Raw genomic sequence first — 24,535 nt, 5'->3', positions numbered from 1 at the left:
ATTGATTCTGAATCATACTAAATGAGAATAGCGATTCTTATCCGAATATATTTTTTGGAGCACACTCATATTAAATATATCACCGCTGTCCTGTGAAAAACACTTATGTCCATTTAAAAAATATTTAAAAAAAAAATACATTCTTGGGATGTCTGCCTTCAGTTTTATTTCATAAACATAAAAAATGACAAAAATGGACATAAGTGTTTTTCACAGGACAGTGACGATATACTAAGCAATTGTTTATTGTTTATATATAAATATTATAGTCAACTGCTACATTTTAAGGCAATAAATTATATATTTTTTGGGGTAGTATAGTAGTGGTAGCTGCAACTGACTGCGGGCTGCAAATGCCCCACCCCCCCCGGGCCATAGTTTGGACAACCCTAAGCTAACACATTATGATGGTTGCTAACAGATTGACTTAAAATTAAGGAATTGGTGAGAATATCCGACAGAAATTGAGCATGTATCTTATTTGGGGCGCCGTGAAGATCACTTCTCCGCGCCTTTTGAAAATTTAATTTCTCTGAATTAATAAAGACCTGCGTTTGACGCTTTGATGGCGCAGCCTGGCAGAAATAGCTTGCGCGCTTCTTTGTAGTGTTCAAGCACCGAGACGAGCCGCCCTCCCCCTCTGTGCGGCGGTCTGCATGATTTGGACTTCCTTGAAGGGGGAATTTGTGGCCGTTGCCGGGCGGCTTTGATGGCCCACAGCGATGATATCTGATTTGGCAACAAGAGAACAGACTACAAAGTATTAAGAAGTGAATTTTATTGGAAACGAATGGCTGATGAGTTCATTAGGTTCAGCTGCACCATCAAATAGGAACCAAGCGCCGTCGAAAAAAAATAAAATAAAAAGACTTTACAAAAATGATATCATCATGTTTGATTATGCAGGTGAACCTAATAATGTCAGTTACAAACCATCCATTGACTGAACCATAATAACTTTGTGACTGGTCAGCAGTCGCCATTGGCAGACGACTTGGCAGCGGCCTGCAGGGTCCTGCGGGCCATCTCCAGGGCGCCCGCCCGCGTCTTGTTCCCGCCGATAAAGCCGGAGGCGTGGACGAAGACGCAGCCCTCGATGCCGCTGAGCTTGGACAGCTCATCGTCACGGATACCGTGCCACTCCTCCAGCAGGGGCAGTCTGAAGACAAAAGACGCGGGGAGGGGGGGGGGATGGGTGTCACTCGGCGTGCGGCAGCAGCTGCTTCCCTTCCCGTTGGCCGCGCTGTACGAAAAGTGTTGTGTCTACGCGCCTCCTCATCTGTAGCTAAAGGGCGCGAACCGTGGCGCGGCCTCAATCAGACGCTGCAAATAGGCCGCCAGAAGCAATCAGCTCTTATTCTTCTTCAATTATGTGGAAAATCACAATCATACAAGGGCGCTCGAGTCCGCCGTCAATCAGGGGAAAGATCGACTCCGAGAGGGAATGACTTCATCAACAGAAAGGTTCTCTTAAGGAAAGGGGGGGGGGGGATGTCAACATTTATGAAAATATTTTGGGGGGGTTTAATTAGAATGCTCAACTTGCACCTGTATTTCTGGGTTGGTATCAATCTCATTGGGAATTGTCAAGCACTCGATCGAACGACCCTAATCTATAAACCTTCTATGGGGGAAGGGTTCGACTTATATGTGTTGTTTATTTTGTAATAATATATTAGGATTAGAGGTGTCAAAATTAGTGCGTTAATTTTGCGTTAAGAGTTCCTTTACCGCGACAAATTTCTTTAACACGCGATTAATGACATTTCCAGTCGCAACGCAGCAGACACTCAAATATGAGCAGTAATACATTGAATATATATATATATATATATAATATAAAAATGCATATATTTGTGGAGACTGGGGTCAAGTTTGACAATTTTAAAAATGTACAGAATTTCACAAGTTACTTCATGTTAAAGATTAGATATGAAAAGAAAAATGCACCGAGCTGTCACCAATGTCTTACAAATGCAATTATGCCATCTAGTGGCAGAAATATTGACCTCAACACAAAGCAATATCACACTTGTTTTTTACAGTACAGTACATATTTTTAATTTTAACTCAATTATATTAATTATTATGAAATGACTGTCAATTACTAAAAGATGCAGCCACATTTCTACGAGTTTAACCTTTTTTTCCACTTTTAACAAGACTATGAAATTTTATTTTATTGTACATTTAGGACAGATATAAAATTTGAGATTAATCATGAGTTAACTATTAAAGTCATGCGATAAATTACGATTAAAACATTTAATCGCCTGACATCCCTAATTAGGATAGTCGTCAATTTACAATGAACCAAATAATTAATGAGATAAATGCTAATATGACAGCTAAGGTTATGCCTTCCAAGTGACTTTATTGTGTTGGGCCTGCACCACAACACGTGTACCACCTAGGGCCAGGCAAATAAATTGAATTAATTCGATTAATCGTCATTTTACAATTTGAATTGTTGAAAATTTGCTAAATCGTCAAATCTAATTTTGTCTTCTAAATGATTAAGAGTTGTTCTTATGTTGTGTTAAATCCAGATGTTATTGTGAGTTGTCATTTTTCTAACTATGAATGTTACAAGTTTATGTTAAAACTGATTTATAATCAGTATACATTATTGTCGTCTGAACATCATAATCTTCCTGAATGAATGAAAATAAAATAAAATAAATCCAGATTTTATTTTTGGGCCACATCGCCCAGCCCTAGTACCACCTATACATTTTTTGGTGCCTTTAAGCAAGCCGTTCCGATTTTGGCCCTACTGTGACATCACAGTCAGCCTATACAAAAACAGAAATAAAGCAGAGTTGCAGCGTTTTGGGATTGCATTGCCATCTTTGTAAAAACAGAATTCACGATACAGTCCGGTATTACTAATGCCGTGGTCAGTTCTAAAACATTGTGAGTGGATTTTACAAAATCAATTCCTAGCACTTTACATGAATTATTGTCTACCTGGTGTATGAATTGTGTTTCCATGGCAAAAAGACAAGTGGCACACAATCACATTGCAGCCCCTGTGCCACAAATTCATGTCAATGCATGCTCATCCCCATAAAAGCAGCCTGGGGAGGTGAGGGAAGCACAGCCATAATCCCTGTTAAATGAATCAAGCGCTCGATAGCTCCATTGTATAGCGGCGTGCGCGGAAAAGGTCAACAGGCTTGGTAATAAGGGAAGGAGTGGGAGGGTTCGCAGCCGCTGTTATGACAGGTCAGGAAGCCGGGACTCTTTCTCCGGATGACCGCTCGAAATGGAAAGTCCACAATTAGCAAATGAGCCGCGCGGAACTTTACTGTACAGTGCCATCATGACAGACACAGCAAAAAAATAATAATAAAGATACTTAAAATGGATTTACTGCAATAAAGACTGACCGATTGTAGTCATTAAAGAGTTAACTGTCAACCAAAACAGCAGCACCGACTAAATCTGGTAAAGTCGAAAAAAGTGAGTCTTTCTTTTGTGCAGCATTAGAAGATGATCTCAGGTTATGTTGAGACTGTGTCTTTTATCACTCTGCAATGTTATGTGCATCCATGTTTATGCTGGATATGGATGGAGAAAAGACCGTTGGGGGGGGGGGGGTTACATTGAGTGTTGAACAAATTTGTGTGATGCCAAAGGTGCACTAAATTAAAAGTAGGGCCCGACCGCTTAATCGGCCGCTGATTACTGATTATAATCGGCTGATTATTGGACTTCAAACATCAGCCAAAACAATTGGCCAAAAGGCTGTGAAAGCACCCCGAATGCACCATTTTGCTTGCCTAACATTAGCAACTAGCAGGTGTGTAGCGTATGTTATTCTGTTGCCCCTAAAGCCTCATTTAAGATGTTTAATGACACCTCAGTTGGAATTAAGTGTAAAACTAAACAAAGAATTACATTCACTGTATATTTAAATACAAAAATGCTACGTTTTTAAAATGTCGCTAGCTGAGCCCTAATGCTAATGGGGGATCCCATTCAAATGCTAACAGGATGTTAGCATCGACTTCAGGAGTGTTTTTCCTTCAAATAATAAATATCCACACACAAATGCTGTTGGAACACATACCCACAGGTGAGATAACACTACACAAAGGCACAAATGTTTCCCAATGTGTGAAAAACGAGTTATTTTAATAGAATTCAATCGCAACTTTCTTCTGTACTCACTTTGTGTACGTACATCATGGATGCACGGCACTACACTGCCCCCAAGAGGTCAAAACACACTGGAAGTCAGTATTAGTTTTTTTCACTTGCTATTATTTTAATTTATTCTATTCTTATTTCCCTTGTTTTATTTTGTCATTGTCCTTTCAAATTATATCTAAAATTTCATGGATTCAAAAACTCACAATTCAATTTGCAAACATTCAAGGATTTTTGTCTTAACAATTTCCACATGACATGGCATGAAATACAATCCCCGAGGTCCCAGGTCAGGCCAGTAAGTCCCAAGACTTGCGAAAATAACACAAGATAAAAATATATAAAAGAAATGGTTAATGCTTTACAGCAGTTGTAAACCAGTAGGAATTATTTTTATTATTGACACAAATCTATACAACAACCTTGTATACTTCATGAAATTTGTTGATAAGGTCATACAACGCAGAGAATCTTAATAGCGGAAGTTTGTCTGTGACGCCCATTGAAAAAGGTTTTTTTTTGGGGGGGGGGGGGTAATTTTATGCATTATATATATATATTTTATTTTTTATAAATAATGGGCAGATTAATCGGTAATCGGTATTTTATTTTATTGCAAAAAATCAGTATTGGCATCGGTCTCAAAAAATGCATATCGGTCGGGCCCTAATTAAAAGTATTGTTTCCTGATTCCTCTTCAAAATGTTAAAATGTCGAGAACTAACTGAAATTGAAACGTTCAAGCACTAAAAAAAAATATTTCAACAACCCTTACGAGCGAATGAAAACACGCTGTAACTTGATGGGACCAACGTGGTAATAACCTTGACAACATCTGGGGCCGCCTGGGAGCAAAAAAAAAACAGGAAAACAATTATCCCTTCCTCCAACTGTAGGTGATATTTTGTTGCATTTTCTTTCTCCTTCACCTATCCCTTACTTCACCTTTCCGAGGAAGGACTGCTTCCACCGTTCGGCTCCCTACCCTCACACACATTTCCGATAAAAATAAACCTCCCCCCCCCCCCGCCCTCCACCACAGGTGCTGTGGCAGGGACACAGGTGATAACAACACCCTTATAACACACTTGGCACGTGTCTATTGGGAGGATGCGGGCCGCCGAAGAGAAAGCCATCTGGATTTTTTTGTTCTCTTCTTTTTAACATTCATCTAAGCCACTGTTCTTCCGCAACCGTCGACGCTCCTGTTTGCATTATATGAAAGCTTTTGGAGAGCTTCAGAGTGGATTTGAACGGGCGCCGCCACCTAATGAGAATTCACAGTGGAGTGAAAAGGAGCATGGACGAGGTTACATGTGACAGGTGTGGCGGTGAGATAGGAAGACGTGGGGAATGCGGGGGGGGGGGGGGTGGGGGGGGGATTAGTGGGAAGACGGCAAAAGATCGACTGTGGGGAAAAGCTGATAGGGAGGGCAGACATACATATTGTACCTAAGAGACGGGGGGGGAGGGGGGGGGGCTTGAAATGGGGAAGGGTGGATGTAGGCTGTGGACTGAGGTTAAAATAGTAACAGCTATGGTCACATCATACACGCCTTTTTCTATTCCTGGATCAGTAATAAGAAGATAAAAGCAGACCGTCTGGTGATTCACAGGTGACAATGATACCTTGCCCACCATCTCAAATTAGCACGACTCCTCTCTGACGAAACCGCCTTGAGATGCCGTACTTTTCCCATCAGGGTTGAGATGAAAAACGAAGAAGGGGACAGAAAGAAGGAGAACGGACTGCATGACCCGGTTAGTGGAAAATAGCGTGCAGCAGCACCAACTGCACGGATACAACACCAGCACATCCATCTAATGAGATGCGGTAGGAGAAGTGGATCAAAAACAAGAAGAAGGGGAAGTAAAGTCTGTCCTTCGAAAGATGAAAAACAGCAAGAATGTCGACGTGCACTAAAGCTGAATGATCTGGCGGCTCACTGCGCCGGTTGGCGAAACGCTCGACGAGATTCGGTTCAGTGAGGACGTTTACATGCAGGCGATAACCCGTTTAAAACCCGAATATTTGGATTTTGTAAGGCCACTGATGATGTGCTGGTGTTGTATCCATGCGCAAAAACCGGAATATGCTCTTAAATAGGACCCCTGGGTTAGCCCATTCGTAACCGTAAATCTTCATATAAATTAGGGGTGTCAAGCAATTAATTTTTTAAAATTGAAATTAATCGCATGACTTCAATAATTAACTCACGATTAATCGCAAATTTTATATCTGTTCTAAATGTACGATAAAATATTTTTTTCTAAGTTTTCATACTCTTGTTAACACAGAAGTGGGGGGAAAATGTTAAACTAATAGAAATATGGCTACATCTTTTAGTGATTGATACAGTAACGTCAATAGTTAATAAAATTGAGTTCAAATTAAAAAGATGTACTGTAAAAAAAAAACTAGTTTGATATAAATTTGTGTTGGTCATATTTCTGCCACGAGATGGCATAATTGCATTTTTAAGACATGAATCGGTGGAGGCTGATGTCCGTGGATCTCACTCTGCTTCATCTATCCTTCCTTCCTTCCTTTCTTTCTTTAGTCTTTCCTTTGGTCTCTTGAGGTCTCTCTAATTAGTTGGAATTGATATGCTTCTGGGGTTGGTGAAAGATTCTGGTTTGTAACCCTGTGTAATAGGTGGTGGTGTCTGGTCGGCGCTGGATTTCACTTTTCTCTGATCACTCCTCGGGTCTCCTGACAACTTCACGACTATCGGGATTCTGAAGTATTTGGTTTAGGCGAAGGGTGTGGGATTTTTAATAGGTTTTAGGTGAATTAATGAGCTCAAACTCGCACGCACGCACAAAAAAAAAAAGACATGATAACTCTCAAATTCCCTTTTCATTTTATCTCATTCACTAGCAGCCATTTTCACTGAAGCAACCCCCTTCGCTCCAGACTGTTTTACTGGATTTGGACTGATTTTGCAAGGCCCACAGAATATTCTGTTCTATTGCTATAAAAACATGGAACCTACACCAAAAGAAAGATTAGAGTCTCTTCTTTGATCAGGAAAAAAAAAGGATATTTGTATCCGTTGCATTTTGCAGCAATTAGCATTAGAATATAGCGAAGTTTCATTCTTATTCACAAATCTGTTGAAAAGATTGGGGGAAAGAGCTTGTTGCAACATGGCCCTGGTTGATCTCTTATACTCTGCTGCCACCTGCTGGCCATTTTTTGTAAAAACGACCATTACTTTAAGCGACCTCTTCAGGTCAGAGGCTGCATCAAAGCCTTCCGTATGCTCGAGCATAAAAAAGCATAAAGTGTTTTGGAATTCCCCCAATACATACTTTCCAAGTAAGGGGCGGTCATTAATCACGCGTTAAAAAAAATCGTGGCTTAAAAGGAACTTTAAATTAAACTCAAAATTAACATACTAGTTTTGATACCACTAATATAAATGCATTCGGAATACCTCGATTGAACGAAGCATTCGCCTTCTCCGCATGCTCTATTCTTCTTCTTCGTCACTTGTTCCTATTTGCAAGGAACTGCATTCATATTTTATAATGGCAAAGTGTTTATTTATGGGATAAATCTTCATGTCATGGTCCACTGACACACTGAAAGTGGTGGGTGCGTATGTGTGTGTACTGGGAGGCGGAGTGTACATGGAAATAATAACAATAATAATAATAATAATAATACCACAAAAAAGCAATTACATGGTGGTTGATTGGAGCTTGAGGCGGGGGAAACTGAGATTGAGAACAGCATACAATTTAATAAACACTCGCTATTGCCGAACATGTTACATGCACATGAAAATGCTCTTTTGCTGTCGTGTGATGAATAAGGGGAGTGACAACAGCGTGACGGGTGCGAGTGAAGTTGCACCGAATTAATGTGCCTGTCAGATGTTTTGTAATGGAGCGATACATTCATTCAATCACTCACACGCTGGCACAATCATGCCTGCTTATTTGCATTATCTGTACAAAATAATTATTGTGATTAGTGTTTGGTGGTCTATTATGGAATACGAATAATTAAAGCTTTAGATGGAAAAATAGAAATTGGGTTTGTAAAGTATTTGTAATCTGTATCTCACGTGAATACATTTGATTAGGGATCAACCAATACGGATTTATGAATTTTTTCTAGTTAATTATTTTTAGGCTGATACCGGTTCCAGTATTTCTTGATTTTTGGGGTAATTAATCAGACTTGTTAAGAAGACATCTGGGAACTGTTTGAAATGTTGGGGGGATAAAATGTATAACGTGTCACCAGTAAGTTCTTTAGTTGCTACGTCCCGAAACGAAGCAGGTATGATGGATTGCACACAAGCACATCTAACTTGATGCCTAGACGGGCTGCAGAATGAAATAAAGGCAATATTGTGCAGGAAGAGGGCAAAGCGTGGGATGATGATCAAGTCCAAGATCACAAAAGGCACTAGTAGTAAATTGTGACTAAAAGTAGCACTAAGGAACTTTTCAACCTTAATACAATATTTCCGTAACTCTTCTGATGAAATATCGACTTAAAATGAGTTGAATGGTACCTTTGCCATGGCCTGAGGGGGTCTGTATCATTTTTACTGGCACTAAGCAACTTTAAAGAGGATGGTAAGAACACTGCCACACAAAAAAATAGAAATGAGCTGACTGCTTTATAGCATACGTCAAAAACAACATTGGCCCGGATTTCACTCACTGGAGTGAGCTAAAAACAAACAAAAAAAAAACGACGCAATACGCTTGTCCTCATAGGAAATCTGGTCTTCCTTCAGACATAATACCGCATTTGTCCATACGGCGTCATCATAATCAACATAAACTGAAAGTTCCTTAGTGTTGCTTTACTATGTGAAACAGCAAATGTGAAACAGAGCGAGGTTCTTCTTTTCCTTCCCTAAAACTTTGGACTGATTGGCCAATAAATGCCATGTCTACCGTTACGCCTCCGATACGCCAATTTGACAAGAAGACATCGTCAAAAGGGCTAGTGTCATTTCGCTACTTTGATATGGTGACAGCAGCTACATACTTCTCATGAAGAATAAGTAGGCTGAGTTACTTGACAGCACCCCCCCCCCCCCCCACCCCAATGTTGGCTTGTGCTCGTGAATGCCAATGGGTTAGCCTCAGAGTCTGCGGTTTCCTTATTTATTTTTTCTTGACTGATCATTCTATTTTTCTTAATTACAATTATGGAGCCAAGTAGTTAAGAGTAGATAACACTGAATTGTTCCTGCAGCTTGATCCCTAAGGCACTACTGGGGTTGTTTGTGCAGAGTAATTGCTGATCCCCGCACTGCCATTCATTGCCACACCTTGTTAAAACACAGATGGAGCCCTTACACCGGTTTCAAGGTTGTCTCCAGAGAACAGCTGGTTGAAGACAAAAGCGGTTACGGACATTTTTAAAGAGGCACATTCAGGCTGGCGAGAAAAAAAGGCAAAGCAGCTTTCAGGCGCTCCGCTGTGCAGCCATCTGACAGGCACTTATGTTGAAGTCGACGCATGCCAAATGCGTGTCCAGTCGGCGGTACTGTATCGTTGGGACAAGCTGGGACCGAGCGGCAAGACCACGTGCCGCCACAAATGACAGCCCAGTGACCACAGCACAGAGAAAAAAGCCTGTCAGGCTGTGAAATGGGAAAACAATAGCGAGTTTTTTTTTGCAGCTCACACAAAATACAAAGCGCGTGTGTGTGGCAGGCTGGGAAACGGCGCAGCGAGTCAATAACAGCAACTAAGTCGCTCCGGTGGGGCCGCTGATGACGTGAATCGGGCAGCTTTGTGGACAGGCTCAGCGGGTAAACATTTCCCCTCTGGGGAAACGGGAGCCATTCTTGATAGGTGCTAATCAGCTAACACGTACACACTGACGGCTTCCTCACGTCGTCACTGCCATTAATCAGCACGACTGGAAAAAATAATTCTTATCAAATTGAACCGACAAGGTGGTGGACTGCAGGCTTGCGCTTCGGCTACAGAAGCTACAGTGAAGAAAAAGTGGTGACTCCCAGACCGTCTCCGCAAGCTGGCATCCATTACATTGCGTTAGCTCTGTTGCTATGCTAACAATGCAGCCGAGCGTTTCAATTTCTACGTATGACTAGAGCTGTCAAAATGAGTAATCCATTATCAAATTATTGATTTTAATGATCAGGTAATCGTTTGGAGCCATTTTCGAATTCAAAATCGTCCAAATCCTCTGATTTCAGCATATTAACAGTAATTAATCTGTGATTTCTGTAGTAGTTCATGAAAGATGTGTTTAACTAAAGGGAAACTTGACTCATTGTGCCCTTTTCAGCAGTAAAAAGTTAACATTTTGTCTATAATTTATGTGATAATTTCATCATTTTTCATGTACAATTAATACCTTTAAAAAACAATCTTTCCACTTGCTGTCGACTGAAGATGACATCACCTGTGCTGAGGAAGTAGATAACAACCAATCATGGCTCACCTGTTTTCTAGCTTTGGTCACCAAACTGGACCATGATTGCGGAAAATGTGTTTTTAAAGGTTTTAGTTGTACATGGAAAATAAGGAAGTTATCAAATTAACTCTGGACAAAATATTTACTTTTCGCAGCTGGCCCAACGAGTCAAGTATCCCTTTAAAATAAGACATTTGCAAACATCTGTTTTTAATTTGGAAAACAATAACCGAACCGGTAACATAGTACAACCTCAATCCTTTTTTTTTTTTTTACTTCATTATACAAATACTAAGTACCAAATAAACACCAATCACTTGTTAATAAACAAACAATAATGAAGGAAAAAATTAAAATGAATCAAATTAATCTATTGATTATCAATTCTAAAAATATTCGATAGTGACAGCACTAGGCATGACGAATCGATTTATCTGTCATTATTGACGGACCTTCCGTCAATCCGTCAATGACAGACGTCCATTTTGTTGACAATGGCCATTTGGCGGGAAACTTCGAAAAATTGACCAACTAAGCCAGCAGGGGTCTTCATCTATCAATGTAATCGTCAATCCGTCAACAAATTTGTCAAATCTGTCAATGATGGACTGCTGACGGATTGACAAATGACACTAAATAATTGTATTCTGTAAAAATAAAAGAGCTGCACCCACGTCAACACTTCTACAATCACAATATTGGGGCAAAGTTTGCTTGCGAAAGCCCAACTGTGTCATTCAAGACAAACATTTTGACTTCTAATCCGATAACTGTTTTTACCTTGTACCGTCTATACAAACACACAATCCTGACATAACATGAGGACAATCGCATGTATTTTCAAATGACCTTGTTCCACTACATTCCCTTGGGTGGAGGCAGGTGGCCTATAGCGACGGGCTAATTAAAGAGCCCGGTTCAAATGAGTATGTTGCTCGTGAGATTACACTTGTGGAGCTCACATTCATTAAAAGCCACTTTTACAAAAGGAGTGGAGTTCATGCATAATAATTGGCATCCGTCGAGTAGGCAAGTGGCTACGTAGTGTTTCCCAGAAGTGATGTGGCTGAGGTGGCTCTGTTGAGACGTAGGATGTGTTCACATCCCTTTAACTCTGGCTCTCTCCAGAGCAATGACCTCTGCTTCAACTAAAGGATCCTTCTCATTCTACAAACAAGGATTTGTGCTCGTGCGTGAGTTGTTGTCAAACGCTCCAATGAGCAGCGAGTCAACTAAACACATGGGGGAGACAGTGGAGCTCAAGCCTGTCACCACTCTGTATCTACTAACACGCAGCTAGACTTTGTCATGCAGATATTATATTTAATAAAAATGATGTCGCCAAGTGTTATCACCTGCTCTGGAAGGTGTTGAGGCCCGCAGGGACACACTGGACCCTCCATTGTCCATTCTGGTCGGAATACAGCACGTACTTGATGGGCTTCTCTACCTGGAGCTCCTTCTCCAGGGCGAACAGATGCTCCTTCCAGGGACAGCCGCCCTGGGAGAACTCCATCACCTGCCCACTGGGATCTACCTGGAAACAAGAGGGGCTAATCATAGTCTGTCTCCATTTTTTTTTTTTTTTCAAACACCACAATGTTCAACGAATACAGCAGACACGATACTACAACTGCGTCAATTTCTTTTTGCATGTACCTTGTACCGCTCGTTAACAGCTTCTGCCACAACCTGGCGGGCTGGCAACCAGGAGGACTTGTAGAAATCCAAACGGTCCAGAAACTCATCCCCAACTAGTGCCAAGGCCTTTTTGAACCCCTCCTGCAGATGATGTAGATGGTGCAGAGCGCTTGTTAGCAAGTTCTGTATATTTTGTTGTCTAATTGTTTGATGGTAAAGCCTCAAGAGTAACCAAAAAGTGAGTTGTGGATAGCACGACAGTAAAAAATGATTAGATGTATTCAGATTTTGCTTTTTCCGATACAGTACAGGGACATAAAAAGATCACACAATATATTAACTCATTCACTGCCATTGACAGCTTTAGACGTCAAAAATTAATTTTAACTATTTCTATTAGTTAACATTTTTTTCCACTTTTGTCAACAAGAGTATAAAAACCTAGAAAAAAGTTTTTATTGTATTTCATATAAAATTTGTGATTAATCGTGAGTTAACTATTGAAGTCATGTGATTAATTACAATCAAACATTTTAAATCGCCTGACAACCTCATTTTTAATAATCTTTTCTTTTTTTAAATAATCTTTTTTCAAAAAAAGAAAAGATTATTAAAAAATACTAGTTCTATTAGTTTAGAGTATGAAAACCTAGGAAAAAAATTATTGTACATTTAGACCAGATATAACATTTTTGATTAATCACGAGTTAACTATTGAAGTTTAATGCTTTAATTTTTAATAATCTTTTTTCTTCTTTTCTTTTTTTAAATAATCTTTCTTCAATTTTTTATTGTAATTAATCACATGACTTCAATAGTTAACTCGTAATTAATCAAAAATGTTAAATCTGGTCTAAATGTACAATAATTTTTTTCCTAGGTTTTCATACTCTTGTTAACAAAAGTGGAAAAAATGTTAAACTAAAATAAATAGTTAAAATTATTTTTTTACGTCTGTAGCCATCAATGGCAGTGAATGAGTTAAGTAAGCAGAAAGTCTAACTGCCTCATGCATAAGTCATTAATTAACTCCATACACAAAGTGCAGCTCGGCCTCTCGCTCGCATTTTATTACTCTTTTTGCAGTGTATAAAGATTTTTTTTAAACGCGTTTATAAATATAATATAATGCTACATGTGTTTTCAGGGGCTTTAATAAACAAAAACAAAAATGAGAGGTTTCAAGGCTCACAAAATGAACTTAAACCTAAAGAAGTCCTGAAAATATTCCTTATCATTTGTCACTAATGCCATAAATTGTCATCTCTCCAGAAAATGCTGTAACGATATTAAAGTCATCCCTCCCCAGTCAATTATTTAAAAGTACCGCAGCCAAAAATATAGATCAAATCAAAATATTCATTATATCTAGGGGGGTTAACCCTTCATTGTTGAATTAATGATGCATAGTGTAGACTTTAGAGAAAAGACTTAAAAAAGTTGGAGTAGAAAACACACACACAGACACACTTTCTTTTTACATACACGCCAATATTCAATATTGACGCACATCTGTCATTTCATAGCAAGACTTCTTGGATTTTGGAGCATGTTCTGAATTGGAAAAAGTCGTGCCATATGGTGGACTACTATGCAAAAATTAAAGACTGAAAGTAAAAATGTAAACTATTTTTGAATTAATTAATTTAAAAATGTGGATAAATTAATGTATGTTTAGTTAAACATACAATAAAAAAATGGTTTCAGTGGGGACATCTTAATTTTGCTATGACTGAGTTTTTGTGTAGCTTTGCCAACTGAACTGATGACAATTCCAAATCCAAAAAGAGCAAAACTGACCTATATTCATTCAAATTGGCCAAAATATTTTCTTTTCTTTTTTTCTCTCTTGCACAACAGGAAAGTGTGATGATTTAAAGCGTCACAGACATGGAGGGAAGAGATGAGAATCTTTTTGCATCCTAAAAAAAAAAAACCCTCTGTCCTGTCGAGGATTTTTGGCAAGCAATTTTTCAATTAAATCCGAGTCCCTTTGTGCTCACTGAATCACTGCGTGAGATGTGCAAAGAGCGGGGCAATTGGAAGCAATTGCATGGATTCACTTGACAAGGGAAATAGCACAAAATAAATGGGCCAAGCTGTTACGCTGATACAGCCAGGACGATGGAAAAATGTGTTAATACAGACGCCGATTATGCATAGGTAGGTTAAAGGTGTCTTATGAGAGTCAGCACAATAACGTGGCATTTTTCTTCGCAGGCATTCATTACTCTACTGCACTAATGAGGAAACAGACACACAAACTGCTCCTTTAAAATGGTGTTACCGTTATTTTTAAAGTAGAGTTTTAAAAATGAGACGGTTGGTAGAATAATCGATTCTAAAAATACTGTGTACTAAACTAGAAAACTAAATCCCGTATTCACCGTTTATGAATAGGCTTTTTTTATAATCTCAACCTGGAAGCGTTTTTATATGTACATTTACTGTGAATGTGACCTTAACATGGCTTTATTGCAGATAAACAACGTGTTACGTACAAAACTGAGTTCCGTCACCGCCGTAGGAATGCAACTCCATCAGAGAACACCCTGTAATTGGATTTTGTTTCATCACAGAGAAATAAATAAAGCTAAGTATATTTTATGTACAGATTTCTGCATGTGTTATTTTAATATCAACTCATTTGCTCCCAAAAACATTTAAATACGTTCCATTTCAAATATTGCCATGATCCCAAAGACGCATTTATACGTTTTTTTATGCTAGAGCATACAAAAGGCTTTGATGCAGCCTCTGAACTGAAGAGAATGCTTGAAGCAATGGTAGTTATTACAAAAATGGCCAGCAGGTAGCAGCAGAGTATGAGAGATCATCCAGGGCCTTGTTGCAAAAAACTCTTTTCCCCCACTGTTTTAAACAGATCTGTGAATAATGACGACACTTTGCTATATTCTAATGCTAATTGCTGCAAAACGGAAACAGATAGAAATGTACTTTTTTTTCCTGATGAAAGAAGAGACTCCAATCTTTCTTTTGGTAGGTTCCATGTTTTTTATAGCAATAGAACACAATATTCTGTAGGCCTTGCAAAATCAATCACAATCCAGTAAAACAGCCAGGAGTGAAGGGAGTTGCTGCAGTGAAAATGGCTGGGTATTAATCAGTTAGCCATTTTAAGCAATATATTTTTTTTAATTTTTAATTTTTATTTTTTTACACACTTCAAGCACCTGTGGCAATCAAAGTTGTTTATTAAGCTCAGGGCTGAAAAATTGGAATAATGAGATCCTATGGAATACCTTGAGCTTCACCAACAATCGCAGCGTTTGAGCTGCGTCTGCCTTTCATGTCGAGCTTCACATGGCATTTGTGTCATGAGACGCGGTGATTTCCACTACAGAGGGCGCACACACATGCTCACCTCGGTGTCCTGACTCTTGCTGTTCCAGCGCGGATTAAGATGGCCGACACGTGCGCTGAGCGTGGTGGAAATGGCGTAGCGCGCCTCGCTCTCACACTGTGAAATGCCATTGTCGACGGCGTCCACTTCCTCCACAAAGTTCTCATAGAGCTGCCAGGAAGTGAACAGAGGATGCAAAAGGAGAGCTTAATGAATGCGTAATGAGATGGAAATAAGCGGTTTTGTATTAATATATGGATGTTAAGATTTTTTTTCCCCAAGATGGGAGGAAGTGGAAACGGGACACTGGGGCCCATTAGGGCCAAATGTATTGCTAGTAAGTGAAGGCTAAAGTGCACTGCAAGCTCGTTAAACCAGAAAGGACAGCTGCTATTTTACAGCTACTGGAAAATGTTAGACAGGAAGCAATAGAAGAGCAGCGAGGACGGAGATGTATTTTGGACTAAATGTCCTTTCCTCTCGGGACATCCAAGATAACACGCTGATGAGCTGATGTTAGAAGAGGGAGGTAAAAAGTGTGCCATTCCAAAGTGGCTGATGAACACACACGAAAAATAATGTTTGAGGATTTGCACAGGATGGAGATGATGCAAGTTAATAGTGATCACATTGATGGCGAGCAAAGATTTGGTGAGCCTAATGTGCCATGCAAGGATGCGCGGGTACGGGCCTCCTGCTGATGGCTCCAAAATACAATAAATAGAATTGCCGTCTACTCGGCTGGGAGCCTGGCACAGCGGAATTGTCACATTTCCGACTAGCTGCTTTTATTTCTGCTACTTGTCTGCTGCCAACTTTCTGATGGAGGCAGAACGCCATAAACACATTTTTCATTTCTTACATACTGTGCTTAAAGGGGAAGTCAACCCAAAAAATGTCCTTACCTTAATATGTTTTATGCAGACTAGAGGGGGGGGGGGTTTGATTGTCTCAAGTCGATTCAGATTTTTTTGGTCTGTATTTCAACAGAATGGATTTATAATTCAGAACTATTTTTGATTCAAAATTATTTGATTGATAATGATTTTTGCTTGAATTTGCTAATGCTAATTAGCGCGCTACTCGCAGCACTTTTATCACTCAAAAGAACGGCTATTAATACAAAAACGCTTCAGGAATGTATACAGAGAAGCATGTTAACATTACTCACCTGCATATGCTCTTCCTACGCTAAACAACTTTTATTGGAATAACTTAATCATGACTTTTTCCATCTACTCTCTAATGTGGCTACAATTTAACAGTGTAACAGAACCACACTGCCCCTGAGTGGCCAAATCGTGTACAACATGAAAAGTGCTCCCAATAAAGGCACACACAAACAAGGGCAAGACAGTATAAAATAATTTAAATAGATTTTGGGACATTTTAAATTGTTTCTCAATCATACTAAATGACAATCGCGATTCTTATGAGAATCAATTTTTTTGGCACACCCCTAATGCCAGGAGTCTAAATACAGCATTCTGATTAATGTTGCGTTTGTGGAATATGAGTTGCAGCAAAATCAGCCCGTTTTGTCCATCTCAGGTGCGGCTATTTTGCTTAGTTGCTCTGGGCTCAGGTAACAATCAATAATGGCTCAGCTTCAGAAAATAGGTGCACCGTGATCGTTTCAATCTATGGTCATTGTGTTTTTATCTTTACTTACTACTACTTTACATGTTTCTAATATTTTGGTTAGCCTCCTAGCAGAAGGATAAAATCTTTTGGGGGGCTCAACTACAAGCAAGCACTATATATATGATGACATATTGTATGTGTAGAGATCATATGACATCTTGTTAATATCCCTCCCAGTGTCAAACTTATAGAATGTATGTACCGTAGTTCAATACATTTGCCCTCAAACTGTATATTAGTGCATTGACCATATTCCGCTATCATCTCCCTACAGCGGACACTTGGCCCAGTAGAACATTTCAGCAGACAGAAAACAATGCGCTCTAATGAATCTGTGGGCTGCGTCAAATATGCTCATCCTGTCACTCTCACTTTGTCATAGAGGATCTCCAGCTGCTTGTTGTCCTCCTTCAACTGCATCAACTGGGCCAGCAGCTGACGGCCAAAGTGGAGATAGATCAGGCCGGCAGAGCTGAGCTTGGTCACCCAAGGCTTGTCGGGACGCAGGCTGTGGAAGGTCTCTGAAAAGGTCCTGAGCGTAAAGACAGTTAACATGAAAGTGAGCTTCATTGCAGTTACATGCCAGAAGACCAAATGCTCTCACGGGTCTTCTACAGCCGAGGAGCTGTGTAGGGGGGGTCCACATTAGTATGTGTCATTGCAATAACATAAATATTTAGTACTGCAAACTCAGTATAAATTTATTTGTAAATCCTAATAACTGATGCATTACTGGATGTGGATCAGATATCAATAGCGAGGACGCCATAAATAGTCCATTAGGCTTCATTTCCAGTTTGCATTGAGCTAGCAGGTTGCGTGACGTGTTTGCGAGCGTGAGCGCGCATAAATAAACGGCCACGTGCACAGATGGGAGTGTGTGTGTGTGTGTGTGTGTGGGGTGGGGGGGGGGGGGGGTGTTCCTTACCCGGCGGCGGCGAGGCACTGCTGGTCATTTGATTCGGGCTTAATTGGAAGGCACATGCGAGCTGCAGCACAGTAGATAAGTGTCTGTCATGTGAATGAGTGACATGTGAGGGAGGCGGGGGGTAATCAGGACAATTAAAGATCCTAATTGGCCAAGTTGGAGCATCCCCGTGCTCATTAACAAGTGAGGGGAGAAGTGAACAGAATATGAAGGATGTTTGCGTGGCCAAGGTGCCTGCCACCCTGCTAATAAATATTATAATGAGAAATTGTGATCTAGATACTTAGATTCTCCTTTATTCAAATATTTGATATAATGGTTGGAGACTTGCTTGTCACATTCAGTGCAAATCGTTTTTTTTTTTTAATTATAAGTAAATTATGTTTTGATCTTCAATTTGTTAAGTAGATTAGTGCCAGTTTCCACTAACTTCAGTAGAGGGCAGATAGAGGTCTTCCTTTTCGGTGTTACACTCCTTTTTTTTTAGAGGGTGGGGGGCATTTTAACAACTTGGAAGTCAACAATTGTGTTATTCTTTGGAATTCCCACTGCATTCAGGATTATTCTGCCTTGGCCCTAACGTGCCATCCTGGTTTTGTCTTTTATTGGCATTTACAAAATGTAAAACAAAAAATAAAAACACAAAATATTTGTGTCAATAATTGTGTATGCTTTTCTGATATTTTGTCCTTTTACAGTTTTGTATTTCTTGTAATACTTGTAATATTTGTGTATTTTTCTTAATTTCTTATAATTTTCCCAATGTTTGTGTATTTCTTTCATTTACTTTCCATCTAATATTTTTTCAGTTTTCCACCCAACAGTTTCAATTGTTACAACTATTATATTCATATTCATAATTGTCCTCCTTTGTATTTTTTATTTTTTATATTTTTCTTGTGATATTTGTGTATATTTTCCTGATATTTGTGTCTTTTTGTTTTAATAATGTGTTTTGTTTGACTATTTGTCTACTTAATCTTTGAGAATTTATTTTTATTTTTGTGCATTTGTTAACTGTTTTCGAGTGTTTCACCCCCCCCCCCCAACATTTGCGTAATTTTCAAATACAATTTTAAATTATTCTCTATAATTTGTCATCTAATAGTTTGACATTGTTCCCTAATCCTTTGTAATTCTTATATGGTTTATGTGTTTTACATCTAGTGTGTTTGTTTTCTATTTGTATATTTATCATCCAATGTTCACAAATTTTTCTAATATGTGTGTGTTTTCAAAAAGGGATATTAATAGTGTTGCGGTCATGTCCATCTGTTAAACGGTTACTGAATACCCCTTCTATCGCCAACTTCCGGCACAGCGCAGCCCGCTTAGACCCATTACTCACATGTCGCCCCGCGCATCTGCGCAATATGAATGACACCCACGTTCCCCCGCGGGCCCCTGGCGGCGTGGTGGCAGCCGGTGTGCCTCGTGAACGCCCAGCGGGGAGGGCGATCAATAGACGAGCACTAATTATCAACAGCCGCCTGCTGGGAAAGGGGACCTGCTATGTCTTTATCATATGGTCGGAGGCGGGGAAGAGAGAAGGGGTCGGCGGGGTTTTATGACTGTCATCATCAGGGTACCGAGTTGACCAGTCTCTATGAGCGAGTGAATGCCATATGCAATCAAAGAACTTGCGCTCCTCATTGTGTGAAATATTTTTCCCAGGATGACTAGAGGCACAATGAGGGCGTTCAATACACTGAAAAGCCTGACGAGTACGTGATAAAAGTCTGCGACTCTGCGTGATGTGAATGCAGCAGTTCTATTTGTTCATTATGAGCCAGGAAAAGCATGCCTTAAAGGGGACATTTATGGAAAATTTACTTTTTAAGTGGCAATACAAATAGTTGGAGCTCTGGAGTGCCTGCTCAACCATCAAGTGTGAAACTCAATAACAAATCTTTAGTTGTGTGCCATATTTTTTTAAATGTCTGTGAGCAAACAGTTTTGAAGTGTTACAGTGGGGATAATTTACATAATAGCCAAGTTTCTCTGCCCACGACATGATCAGCTAGGCCTGGTGAGGATCCAAAGTCACTTTCAGGCAACGCCCAGAGTCCGACAACTGTGCTACTCTTAAACCCCATCATGCAGAAACAACCACATCCTCCACAGGTTCGGTGACCCTGCTGTCATATCAAAGCCAAACTAAGGTAAGCAGAGCTGCATTGAGTTGTGTTAGGACAAATTAATGTAAGCTAACGACATAAGCTTCTGATAAACTCACATACTTGAAGTTGTGGATGCAGCTGGGGCATTTTTCTCATTTGCCTTGATGAGTGTAGTGAAATGGGTGCTAGATTTTTTTTATTCCACACTCTGGGCTCTGCTCCCACAAGTAGAAGACATGCCAGGAATCCATTCCCAGTCATCATGGTAACGAAATCTGTACTCTCCATTGGCCTCATAGGAGAATTTGCATGGATTATTCAAGCAAAGGTCAAAATTAAAGTTAGTTCTCCAAATTAGGCCTCCTTTAACATGAAGAAATTGTTTTATATTAGCATGAGGCTAACTGACCCCTGCTTCTGGTTATGCTTATGGTCGGTGGCGGGAAAGAGAGGAGGGGTTGGCGGGGTTTTATGATTGTCAACATCAGGGTACCGAGTTGACCAGTCTCTATGAGCGAGTGAATGCCATATGCAATCAAAGAACTTGCGCTCCTCAGTTTGTGAAATATTTGTCTTACTCTTAAAACATTAAGTGTGCAGTAAATACTTTTTTATGACGGGGTGGACTCAGGAAAATATTACCCCAATATAATGAATCTCAATGGGAAATGTAGTTTTGAAAGTCTGCCAACGTCAAAGAATAGCCTCAGTGGCCTCATTTGAACACCACTTTCCACTTTGACAGTCCACCCATCACAACTGCTTCAGCTAATCCCCAATATGCGGAATCATAAACAATTTACAAGTTGTATATCAAGTTCACCGGCATGGCTTCTCCCGCTGGACAGACTAATAACCTTCAGGCGGCAGAGCTGCTGTGTCATCCTCCAGATAGCCCTAAATCACAGCCGCGTACCTCTGATGATGATCGAAGCGGTGCCTCTGTGGGTCAAATTCTCCTCCCACGTCGACCACAATGTCACAGCCAGCCAGTAACGAGGGGTCCCTGGTCCGCACAATCTCCGCATCCTGCGCAAATAGCGGAACGGACGTGCAATTATTCAGCAAGTGGGACAGGAAGTCTTCGGGAAATCCAAATGTCTTCTTTTTTGGTGCCCTAAACTGACACGATGTTAACTGAATGGGAAATTAAACGAATCCCACTTAGCGCTCACTGTTTGAACGCGATGGCCTAATTGGACTCAAAGGAGGGACCGAGTTGGACCATTTAACTAGCCGATCAATCATTAGGTAAACTTGAACACTCACCAGAGAGTTCATTAATAGACACTTCTGGTAAATCTAACGAGCTCTCTTAGACGAGTGTGCTGCTGCACCCAAAATTCTGCCTTTACAAAAGATTATGCATTTCCATTTTGAATATATATATATACATATACACATACACCCCCCCCCCCACACACACACACACACACATCATCTATTCACGTGGAATAGGGATAAGGGACGGATTTAAGAATCTTTGAAGCCCTCTAACTAGGGGTTTGCAATTGCATATGGATGCCACAAGATGGCAGCAAAGCACTTGAATTTGAGGAGATGAAAAGTATCAACGACATGCTAGTATGCAGACAATCTTAAGTACATATGAACGAACACATCTTACATAAATGACTTCACATTAGGCTAATCAATCGTATTAGCTGGCATGCTAGCCTAAATAACACAGTAGCACAAACTGATGTGGCGTCACACATGGCATAACAAATATGCACACAGACACTAAACAAACCGTATTGAGTCAATAAACTCACTTATTGATATTTACAAATGATAATTAGTTGTAGAGAAAACGGAAACATTTTAACGACAAAAGTAGACTACAGTACATACAGAGTAGTAGTAGTCAAGAGAAAATCACTTATTTGTAGCTATGCTTGTGCCAATACCTGACTTTCCATTTATTTTAGTAATGTCCAGATACAGTAATATGGGAAATGTGCTCATTTTGCTCCCTATAATTATGATTTCCCCCCCCCCTGTTTTTAATTAGAGAGTTTAACGGAAGTTTAACCCCACCCCTATCATAGGAATTGATTATTACAGATTTTTGACACACAGTTTTGTTCTACCAGACAACCCCTGCTCCAAGTCCAATCGACCTAAAATTTTAGATTTAGTTTTGTGCCGTGACACTTAACAAGTACAGCAAGTTTCTTTAAAATCTAAATCCGCTTGGTTAAACCCACTGGGTGATTTGGCATGGAATGACTCCTAGGAAATAGTCTTTCACAGGTTTATTACAAATAGTAGGGATATCACAATATCTGAGCAACAGCGCCCCAATATGGCAAGTTGCAGTAACACAAGGCCAAACAGTGAAGGCGCCCACAAGACTACTTTAGAAGACATTAAACACTATAACACAGACACTTTGCCTACCTTGTATTCGGGTAGCTGCCGGAGGAAGAAGCAGGCCAGAACCTCGTCGCAGTGAAAGGTTCCGTTATGGGTTCCGATCTTTTTGGTAGCCATTCTGTCAACGCACAACCTCTTAGCTTCACTGGACATGTGTCGTCCTCCCGCAACGTTGACGACAAATGCGACACGGAACTGCTTAATACTCAACTTTTGCAGTGTGACACAAGGTGGTGTGTTGATTGTGTCCGCGAGATGTTTTGTTCGAACTAAATTTGTCGCTAGCACACACGCGCGCCTCATCAATGCAACAAGCCGGCGGGGGACACATTTAAGGGTAGGAACGAATGTCTTGCGTGTGTTTTATGGACCGGCGGAAAATGAGAACCTATTCAATAGTTCCACCTGATGTCCTACTAACGAGATTGGGGACATTTTACAGGGAGAGAAAAGGCAGAGGTTGTGTATATTTTTTTAAGCATCAAACAAAATCAAATACTTTTTTTTTTTACATCACAAAAGAAAATCTAATGTAATTAGTTTTCCGTAAATTCTCCTAAGTTATCCCCCAATTCTGGAATGACCCATGCCAAATATTGTTATTCCTTGGGTTAATGTGGCAAAATAATGTTATTAAAGCGCATTGGGACCGTTTTAAATGTTAATGTCGTCCAGCGTCTCCTTGAAAGAGGATGCATGTATGTAAACTCGTACTTGTTACAACCGGAAGAGGACGCTGTAGTTCAAGTCTGTCAGGCCCATTTGTCTCGTGTTTTGTGAGCAAATTATTGAATATCATAGCAGTATTTAACCATAAAACAAAAAAAGTTCATATTCATTTAAATGTTCTTTTGTATAAAATATATAAACGTTTCAAAGGCAAGGCAGCTTTATTTATATAGCACATTTTCAGGTAACTCAATGTTCTTGAACAATTAAAAGTACAACACACAACAAAGCACTAAAGACATTTGAAAGCAAAGTACAGAAATATAATGTATCTTACTAACATTAATAAAAGAATGTAAAGTGTGAGAAAAATATTTTGAAAAATGTATGTTTAAAATGATTAAAATACCTCAGCTAGGAAAGGGGGAAGGGAGCATTGTTTTTATCATGGCTTTAAAAACATTCACTCTTGGATATTTATTTTCAAAAAGGAAATATAATCACATTTCATGATAAAGCACAACACTGTTGCAACTATGCGACAGCAATATTAGTTATTTTCAGCAGAAAATAGATATGAAAGTCTCCATGTATTGCTACTGCTTGTGTTCAGAAGTATCACAATTAATGCATTAATCAACAACTAACTAATCGATAATCAAATTAAGTGCTATTAACTAAAATTATCTAAATACTCTGATTTCAGCCCCTTGCCACTAAATATTCTGAGATTTATGTAGTTCTTCATGAAAGCAGACTAATTGTCTTTTGTGTTTAAGCCAAATAAGAATTTGCAAATATCTGCTTTTAATTTAGAAAGCAATGATAAACATTGTGTACCCGTTTTGAGTGTTACAGTCACAGCAAATTATTTATACCTTGTCGTCTGTCCCTGACTGGTTGTTTTTTTCTCAGGCATAACAGTTTCTTGCAAAAAATAAATAAATAATGAGAGGCACAAGATGGGTCCAGAAAGGGCTGTTTTTTTTTCCACACATCATTTTACTCATATACTGACAGTTTTAACAAATATGGCAAAACGTGTAAATGCAGCCTGAAAGCTTTAATAAGCAATATTTGCCATCAGGCTTTGGCCTTGAATCAGCACCATGGACAGCACTCTCTAAACATTCCTCCTCCTCCTCCTCCTGATGGGATTACACTGCTTAATCCCCTTGGATGCAACAAAACAACACATCGCCTTGTGCTGACAC

General features: G+C 39.7%; 1 protein-coding gene across 1 annotated transcript; it reads right to left on the bottom strand.

Moving 5' to 3' along the window:
- Positions 1–768: 768 nt before the first annotated feature.
- myg1 (myg1 exonuclease) lies at positions 769–22,995 on the bottom strand. The gene is made up of 7 exons (XM_086087305.1): positions 22,677–22,995; positions 21,190–21,302; positions 17,598–17,757; positions 15,603–15,752; positions 12,236–12,358; positions 11,932–12,113; positions 769–1,159 (listed from the first exon to the last, which is right to left on the bottom strand). The coding sequence occupies exons 1-7, from the start codon at positions 22,953–22,955 to the stop codon at positions 970–972; spliced, it is 1,197 nt and encodes a 398-aa protein (XP_085943431.1). The 5' UTR covers positions 22,956–22,995; the 3' UTR covers positions 769–969.
- Positions 22,996–24,535: the final 1,540 nt, after the last annotated feature.

The sequence above is a fragment of the Leptonotus elevatus genome, chromosome 10 (genome assembly GCF_054856555.1).
Source record: "Leptonotus elevatus isolate MCC_2025b chromosome 10, RoL_Lele_1.0, whole genome shotgun sequence".
Lineage (NCBI taxonomy): Eukaryota > Metazoa > Chordata > Actinopteri > Syngnathiformes > Syngnathidae > Leptonotus > Leptonotus elevatus.
The sequence above is the reverse complement of the archived record's forward strand: the minus strand, read 5'-3'. Positions and strand labels throughout refer to the sequence as shown.

What these genes read in the sequence shown, in the direction of transcription:
- myg1 (XM_086087305.1), bottom strand. Translation starts at nt 22,955, where the DNA reads ATGAGGCGCGCGTGTGTGCTAGCGACAAATTTAGTTCGAACAAAACAT. An exon ending in GGCAGCTACCCGAATACAAG is followed by an intron (nt 21,303 to 22,676) that starts GTAGGCAAAGTG and finishes CTATTTGCGCAG; the next exon opens with GATGCGGAGATTGTGCGGAC. An exon ending in GCAAGAGTCAGGACACCGAG is followed by an intron (nt 12,359 to 15,602) that starts GTGAGCATGTGT and finishes CATCATCTGCAG; the next exon opens with GAGGGGTTCAAAAAGGCCTT.